The sequence below is a fragment of the Fopius arisanus genome, unplaced genomic scaffold (genome assembly GCF_000806365.1).
Source record: "Fopius arisanus strain USDA-PBARC FA_bdor unplaced genomic scaffold, ASM80636v1 scaffold00021, whole genome shotgun sequence".
NCBI lineage: Eukaryota > Metazoa > Arthropoda > Insecta > Hymenoptera > Braconidae > Fopius > Fopius arisanus.
The window spans coordinates 1,314,146-1,323,271 of record NW_011887760.1 but is presented as its reverse complement, the minus strand read 5'-3'; the positions used below and the strand labels follow the sequence as shown (position 1 = coordinate 1,323,271).

The following is a 9,126-nucleotide window of genomic DNA, read 5'->3' as shown; positions in this document are numbered from 1 at the left end:
CTCTCTCTCTAATACAATATGTGCAAGAAAGAGGCAGAAAACGCAATTATAACGCAATTTATCCCAACGGCCGGGAGACCCCTATTTTTTAAAATTTTATCCATAACAAATAGCTTAGCCAACTAGTTGAAATTTTACTTGCGCCATTTAATAGAAAAGCCTTTCAAGTATTTTCTGCGAAAATGTCAAATTTTTTGGCGGAAATTTTCTCGATAAACGAGACTATTGAATCGGTGCGAGCAAATATTTTCTTGTGCTATCTTTGTTGATTAAAAAATAATGTAAAAGATGCAATAAAAAAAAATTAAGAGTTCACTGGGGAGACAATTTTATTGGCTTTTTATGGTTTTTTCTCCAAATGGCAATAAGTGCCTTATAATTCGCGCAAATAATTGTTTATTATTGACGGAAATGCATCCCAAACCCGCGTAGTATACGTGATAAAAAACTAAATACGCCTACCATGTTCCCGTGGTTTCCGTTGAACAGTATTGGAAAATGTTGGCTAAGAGTGGGTAAAATATATAATTAATCATTTAAGATTTCACGATTTGATCAATCCGTACCGGTTGGAAATTTATTCATTTTATTTCTCCAAATTGAACTCAGATTTTAAGGCAATATGATTCAGAATTAAGAGGAATTCTCACATCAGCTTATTTAGAAAATTGTTGTTCAGTTTTTGATTTCTCATTTATTTTTTATTAATCACGACCGGCATTTTTCCCAATTTCACCTTTGCCAGACGATTCATGGGACACTCCCCACCTTAGTACCTGTGAAGCCCCCACTAATGCCCCCACTGTGCTAGTACTAAGACCCTTATTATTGAAATGGTTGTAAATTTTATTGGATTTCTAATTCGAGTTCATGGCTCTGGTCCGAGCTACCTGGAGATTGCCCATGCCTGTGCTAGAGCCCAGTCTCGAGGTTTATATTGCCTGGTGCCGAACTGTGTCGAACTGTGTACTTTCTTTGAAGACTCTTGCGTTCTTTCAGCGCTTTACTTTTCTGTGTGATATCACGAGAGTTTTTAACTTTGTTCCATGCCTTCCTCGTTTGGTTTCTCAGGCTTCCAAGCATATTGTTCCACCAGCGAACGTTGATGGTTCCCTCCTGAGTACGAAGAACACAGTTGTCTCCAAAGCAACATCTTACCGCCTCCCCGAAGTACTCGGCCGCGTGTTTCTGTCGCCCTTTTTTGTTGAATCTGCCGGATATATTCTGGATTCGCAAGGAGAGTTTCTCTCTGCAACCGTTCCAATCTGTGTTCTTTGGATTCCTCTGTTTAGCTGTTTAGGTCTGTTTTTCCTCCCAGCCAGGCTCAGACTGACTGTGGTCTGAGCCTGAGGGTTCCTTTAAGACCCCTTCTTTTGAGTCCTTTTTCCATGAGGGTCGGCTTCATTTCTCTACTTACAAGCATGAAATCTTTTTCCAAAATGAAATTGTGTAGGGCTTTACCTCTTGCATTGATGTTGGAGCTCCCTCATCGTCCGTGGTGGGAGATGGCATGGTCTAAAGCGCATCCAAGCAGGAGTTTTAGCCTGTGCTCCTTCAGTTTGTGATGAATATCACGATGTAGTAGAAAATGATAATATAGATTTACTATCACACCTCACATTTTCCCCCATCTATGTCTCTCCTACTAATCGAATGTCAATGATAAAAGAGAGGATAACACAGCTTCGACGCCTGTAGGAGAGAGGACTCATTCTCTTTCCTCACCGAGTAGTCAAATGGCTAAGTAGCCTAATTTTATTGGACGAAGTACTTCTAAATTCACTGCCGTCTTTTTGCCGTAATAATACTGTATGTCCACGGCATTTTCAGGACTCCAAGAGATAATTGTTATCATCTAGTCTCGATTTAAATTCGATGAAACTCACTGTTGAGAAATATTAATTTTTATAACAAAAATATTGAAGGAAAGGACTCGGTCACGGACACGTATTACTTACTTGCAATATAATAAATAAGACATGTATATAATAGAAATATGCAAGCGCTAAAAATAAAAATGAAATGCTTTGATGCGCAGGGAATTCAGATTGTACGTGCGAATCAAATGAGGAAGATGTCGCATTGATGCGCCAACTCCTACAAACATCCGACTGAGCCCGGCCCCGGCGTTCATCATTATTAGGCCGAATCACAGTGTTCAAAACAGTTTTTCACATGAAAAAAAATGATTGAAGATTTCACCATCAACTTGGAAGTAGAAAAATATTTTCGACTATATTTCGGCAATAATAACGGTGTTCAGTTTGTTTAAATTTCGTTCCATGACATTTCCATTCCATTCCCATTTCACAAATTCATCAATGAAGTAACACGTGATGAAGACTTTATTTTTCCGTACATCAACAGCACCTGCGTTGCCTCCAAAGTCCTAGAGGTACACTGAAAGCATCTCCAGACCTTAATTCAACGCCTAGCAGAATATGATTCGATAAGATTCAGTTCTCGCTTCTCATTCCGTCGCGTGTAACCAGTATTCCAGATTAAAAGTATGCGTAGGGTTTTGTTTACGTTAAAATTACTATTATCACAATTAAAATAGTTTTAATTGTTAAAATTACGTCATATTATGTAAAAAAACATTTCACGCAATGCACCGAGAATAGTCAAAAATGGCTTCTACATCGTCGTTCCTGCGTTTATTGAAAATTATTTATTTCACTTCTGTATAAAATGGCATTAAAATTGGGTTAAGGGATTATAAATTCAGTAATTACAATACAAGAAAGGTTAACCGCTTGAGTCATTAGGTTACATATCTCGGGCGTATTGCAATACTTGTTTATACAAAGTGGACTAGAAGTGCTTTAATACCTGGAAATTCTAAAGTACTCTTAGTATTGCTACTGAATATTAGTAATCCGTATAATTGCTCAAGTAACATAATTTCCTATCTTAGAAGCTAAAATTCAATTTACATACCATCATAACAAGTTCCGGTTTTATCGCAGTTAACATCAGCATTCTTAGTGAAATTATTCAATGTAGGATCCTCAGTAGTGTCGATAATGAACGGTAACTCCGCCGCTTCTGCCAACACAATTCATATTAGAATGACATATTCATCTCTCCAGAATAGTATATTTCGCTACACGGGCATTAGAAACTTGTCTGGCGATCTGGCTCACAGTCCGAGGAATGCAAACACCATCGGCAAAAAAGTTGTTTTCGGCCGAGTGATGACGAACATTTTTTGTTATTGAGTCCGTGGACAGGATTTTATGGCCGTACAGCCGCCGTAAATGGCAACTTGACTGACTAAATGAAAAAAAATGACATTATTGAAATATTGAAAACATACTCTCACAGAAATTCTCATAGTAATTGCCAATCCTATCGCCATTATCGATGAGTGGTCTCTCGGCATTGAGATAGGTCGAGGGACCATCGGGTAAAGTCCAATGATCCAGATGGAAAAGGTGACAGTTGTAAGCTGTACCTATTGGTGAACCACGATATAGATAAGATCTGCAAAGAAATTCATTCTCGAGCTCGCAAGCAGATCTGCACGCCGCTTCGGTTTGTACCTGCAGCTCTTTGTCAGTATAGTAGTGGAGACCAGCATATTGAGCAATCTTATCCTCTGCTACTCCAATCCGGGGACTCAAAAAGCTTCTCTGCGACTTGCAGGCGTCTTTGCCTAAATAATCCAGAATTCGTTAATGTATAAAAAATCATAGCGAGTTCTTGCACAAGACAGAAAATGTTTAAGGAAAGGCGCCGGTGAGGTTTCGATATTGCCCGATCTCAATTCGCGGGGCCTCATAAATTTTTGTTATATTATAGATTTTCAAAAATGAAAAATTGGAGGGGGCATTTTTGGTGAAGCATTCGCTGTAAAATGCGAAATATAAGAAAAAACGGCCAGTGTACCCAATTGATTACTTTCAAAGTTTATATTTTAGGGATTTACTCCAAAAATTACATCCCACAATAAGTACGAACCCCTTTCTTTATATTTTACGTTTTCATTATTATACTATTATTTTTCTTCGTCAATAAACGGAGAAATCAGATAAAATCCAACGAATACAATTCCTCAGCCAATGTATAGTGATGTAGAATTTTTTGAGATCTAGTTCATATTGTGTCGTAATTCAGATGAAAATGTACGTAAATTATGTTTGATAACTGTATCGAAAGAGCTGAATTATTGAAAAGAAACGAGTAGTATGGCAGCGTAGATGTAATATATTTCATATGTAGCTGCTCTTCTATTCGTACTTTTTTTCTTTTCATTCAATATTCATCCAACGTATTAGCACTAAAATTCCGAATAGATCCAAATTCTAGGAATACTCAATAAATAAATATTGCAATTTTATAAAGGACCATAGTTGTTGGAGGCAATAAATTTACCCAAAATACTATGAATGAAAATATTGAGTACTCAATATTCTTGGCAAATACTACAGCTTAGTAGCGACAAAGATTTTGATATTCAAAGTGAAGAGCACTATTATAGTACTTGATGATCAGAGACACTAAATTCGTTGTTTCTGATGGAGCATGTAATGCAAAGAATTGGCAATGTCCTGATTCGATGGATATGTGTAATTCCTTCAGTATTCATGAAGAATTCGGAGATAAATGTATGCTCCTATAGATGAGTTATTGAGGTGCCTGCTATAGTACATTTCGGTACGGGTGTGAAACAGTGGTTTTCGCCCACTGTCGTTCGTTATATTCCGCACCAAGCGCGTAATGGGTTTTTTGGTGCTTGGAAAGTCGTAAAACGAGCCGACGGCAAGTTTTATAATCCCGCGAGTTACAAAGCACCAAGTGCCATGAGTTACAAATAGCCCAGAATCCACAATTCTACTGAGCAAAGCGAGATTAGAATCGTGCCATTCTGGACATCTATGGCATAAATTCCATGCTTCTAAGTTTTAATCTCTTATTTATATTTCTAAGTATCCCAGAGTTGTCAGAAGACGGCGTCTTTCGTTCTCTCCTTTGAACCCAGATCGCAGTCCGAACTTCTCAATAGAGAGTATTATAAGTAAAGGTGGCATGGTGGTAACTCATAATAACCCATTATAGGACGTCTTACTGGGTTATTGGAGATCAGATGTCAGCAAGGTGCTTCATTCTCAAGTGTATTGAGTGCGCGTCATCGTGTGATTCATGCTCAGGTACTAATGGGCCAGCTTCCAGTGGCTCGTCACTGATCGGCCAGGGCTTCTTTTTTAACACTGTTATGGGTTAAGTCAAATCAGTCTCGATGAAAACGTTTAAAGGACCTGGTTATAATACCCAAAAAGGCTGATTCGTAATCTTCGTGTACATGGCCATGTCCACACCTCATTTAGAAGGCATCATAGATCATTCAGCTGATGGATTCATCACTGCGTACAGGAGGTTCGTGACTCATCATCGTCGAATTTCGTCGATGCTGGCAAGGAACTGAAGAGGCTATTCCCTACTAAATTGACGGAGTTCCAATCTGTTCACTGTCTTTCTAAAGGAAGCAACGCGCTCGAGTTTTAATCGACTGAAGCCCCCCCACCCAAATTTTTCAGGAGTTCAGGGTTAGGTGGAGGGAATAAAACTAATTGAGGAAGGAATCGCGGCGGTCTACTAAGCGCGCCGCGAGGAGGGGTGATTAATATTGCCATCCGGTGTGGAAGTGAGGAACTCCGTCCGCGAAATCTTCCGGGATGAACAGTCTGGTTGCGAGTGCCAGCACCCCGAAAGGGATCCGTGAGGTATTTCGGATACCCTTTAAGGGTCAAACGTCAGTAGGGGTGTTATGTGTGTTATGTGTATTTTTTCCACTCCGCTCCGCTCACTGTTGAGCGAGAACTTCGGCCCAACGGCATGAAAATTCCCGTTTCGAAAATCGGAGATATCTCGATCCCCGTACGCGGTGGAAATCCCCAATTTTGGGGAAAGGTTTGCGAGTTATCCCCCTCGGTGGCAGAGTCTACCCGGAAGCAATCGGGTGCGCTGTCAAGACTGTATAAAATCAAAACCTTTGAAAAATTATTAGAACGCGTGCCGTGTACGTTGGGCGTAGCACTATCTCTCTTGCGCGCATTATTCCTATCTCTCTCGTTTACTCTCATCGCCTCTTCTACGTCCTCTCCGAGGATTTTCTCGATGATATTCTAATCTCTCTTTGATTGGCGTTCTTTTAATAGCTTATCCTCAAAATTTATTATACTCCTCGGTCTTTTAAAAACTCAAGCGGGAATTATTTTGGGGTCCCATCACTTTTGGAATAATCCCGAGCCTCCCTAAAGGTTTTCCGGAACTACGTGGGGGTTTTTCAGGATTAACATTTGTAATTAATTATTTCTACGGGGCTCTGGATTATTTCAGGAAATTCCGAGCATCGTCAGATGTCTCGCGGAATTAATTGGGGGTTCTTTCTGTCATAGCGTTGACGTCGGTCAGCTGGGAAAAATCCGGCCCACCGTTTGTCGAGTTATTGAATAAAATACTAAATTTTGAGAAGAGTTTAATAGAGTTCTAGCCCTCTATTTTTGGAAAATTTTCGCCCTTTTCCCCGAATCCGCCCCTCTCTCCACAACCATTGCTTTCCTGAGTAGCATAGGCATCCGTTACCTCTCCCTTAACCCCTTCTCTGAGCTAGATTAAGTAAGTTTTAAAGTCCCGCTTCTGATTTTTGATCTAATTCCTCAACATCAGAAAATTAGCTGGCGCCCGGCAACCTTTTTCTAGCTCCCGACTTTTGTGTGCTTTTCGTATCGGCGAGGAGGCTATAGGGAGGAAGGGTGAAGGTGATGAGTATTTGCGGCCGTTAGAAAATGTCACGTCACAAATATTACCGAATTATCTCGACGTTTGATTTGTCTCTAGATAGCAACTAATTCAATAGAGGCTGCAGTGATTGTAGAGGTAATGGTCTGTAGGATACCTGCAGCAGCTGCAGTTTATCTGTAAGTGGCATCATCCCTCCCACGGCATTCGCATGTGATCTCTATTTCATCTCTTCGATGAAAGCTCCCTGGTACCGAAGTGGTCTCTCGCTCGCGTCAGAGCTCTACCTCCGGTAAATGAGAGCGTCTCCAGAGTTGTGATAATCAGAACCGCGTCGACAATATTGACGAAATCGATTTCCATATTGGTTGCGATGCCAATTGACCTACCAGTTGACATGTTGCTCATCGCTGTTGGTTTAGTTGAGCGGCTGACGGAGGGAGAATGTAGAAGCAACAGTTTCATTAGTTACTGAGGCAGTCCGCTGGCACCTCTTTTATTTGATCAACCGTGAACCAATTAATATCAATCTCATATAGGGATTGTTTTATAATTCTCGCCAAAATACTATGAATTTGAACATAATAGGGTGTAAATGTGCTTCAGTAAATGTCTACAGGTCTTTAGGATATACATGCTTTCCCTCATATGGCCCTTTGAAATAACTTTCTGGTTCTTTTTAAATTTCTCGAGTCCATGAAGTCTTTGAAAAAAAAAGGTCAAACATGTGACGTAAGTCTAAAATTAACATGGCACAATAAATCCAACTCGAAATTTTATTCTTGCGTCCTTTGAAAGCTATAAAAGGATCTTTATCTATTCAACTCTTATTATTTGTTGTGTCTAATGTTCAGAAAACGTTGAATGCATCAATAACGGTCGGTAGCTAACAACTTCCGACTGCCTACGAAATCACTTTGAAATTATAAAAAATCTCATAGATTTGACCCAGAAGACAACATTCTTCGCTATTTACTGTACACAATCAATTTTTGGAGCAAAGTTTCTTGATAGGTCTGCCTCGAATCCAGTTGTTATCATAGTGTAAGTGCTGTTCCTTCGCACTCGAGTAGGAAGCAATGCAGTAGCTTCATTGAGTAGACTATTGAGTAGAGTTGATTAAGAGTGGAAAATTTAATAACATATTTGTATCCTTGGAAAACATATATATTCCTATTTTTTCTTCCAACGATATGAGTATGCTATTAGGATCTGCTATAGTAGTTTTATTATTCATTAATTAATCGATATCTTATTCATTAAATTAATCTTCCAGCTCGATAGGAAATTTTTCAACCTGCACTTCGTTAACTATTTATTCAATTCGATGAAGTAAGTCATTTTCGGCATCATTACAAACAATTCCAACACAATGGATATTTGCTGATGTATCTTATTATATCTTTAAAATCATTTCCTTATTTGTTGGAATTCAATTGCTCATTATTGAGAAGAAAATACGATGTAGGTTTTTTTTCCTGTGTAACATTGCCCTAAAAATGTATTCTTCACGCATTCGGACATTTTTTTCTGTAAAACAATTTAGGTAATATCGTGATTGAAATTCAATAGTTCACGATGAAATTGAAATTGGCATGTTGGTAAACTTAACAGCTAAAAGGGTCAGCACGCTTTTAGAAGTCACCAGAGTCATCGGCATGGACTCGGATGGGTGATGCAGATTCTATAATGAAGCAAAAGAGGACAGTCTACACATCCTATGTGACTGTCTGGCTGTAACAGCGACGCAAATCAAATCGCGAACAAGGATGCATCAGAACTGTTAATGCTGGCAACACAGGCCGGGCTGGAAATATAATCCGCGCATAAAACAAGCGGCGGTACAATAACTCCAATCTGAGTTTGGTGGCATTGAATAGGCTAGTCCAACCATCCGCGAACCCTAATCTAATGTAAATCTAATCTAGACATCACCCAACGTCGTTAAAAAAGAGAAAAAATTACTCTCCTCGTGTTGTCAAGATTTCATATTCAAGAAAGATTCCATTTTTCAAAAGCACGGAAAATTTGTAATTTTTTGGGCCAGTTTAAGTGACTTAAAGAAATGAGTGTAAATGTCAGTGGTGATGAGAATTGAAAAAATAATTGCCGATGAAATTTTTGTCTTTCAAGTTCAAGAGAATTCTGCTTTCATTTTCAGCAATGAGTGTTGAATCTGAACCATCATATAACAGTTAAATTTGCTATTTCTCATGGTTAATGAGATAATTAATAATTAAACAATTGTCGCGCAAATGGACAGAGGGATCGCTGTGATTTTCGGATTAATCGGTCGAAACACGCTCGTCATCAATTTCCTCATAAACAATGGGGTTTCGGAGATTTTTCCATAAATTATTTTTTGTCGCAAATCGAATTTGC

At 39.1% G+C, this 9,126-nt stretch overlaps 1 protein-coding gene across 2 annotated transcripts in view; it reads right to left on the bottom strand.

Moving 5' to 3' along the window:
- The window catches only part of tyn (trynity), a 222,538-nt gene that overhangs the window by 113,700 nt on the left and 99,712 nt on the right, over window positions 1-9,126 (bottom strand). For both annotated transcript variants that reach the window (XM_011301381.1, XM_011301382.1), the window contains 2 exons: window positions 3,320-3,658; window positions 2,941-3,048 (listed from right to left, as the gene is read on the bottom strand). In XM_011301381.1, coding sequence (XP_011299683.1) covers window positions 2,941-3,048; window positions 3,320-3,658 — 447 coding nt within the window. The remainder of the gene's footprint in view (window positions 1-2,940; window positions 3,049-3,319; window positions 3,659-9,126) is intronic.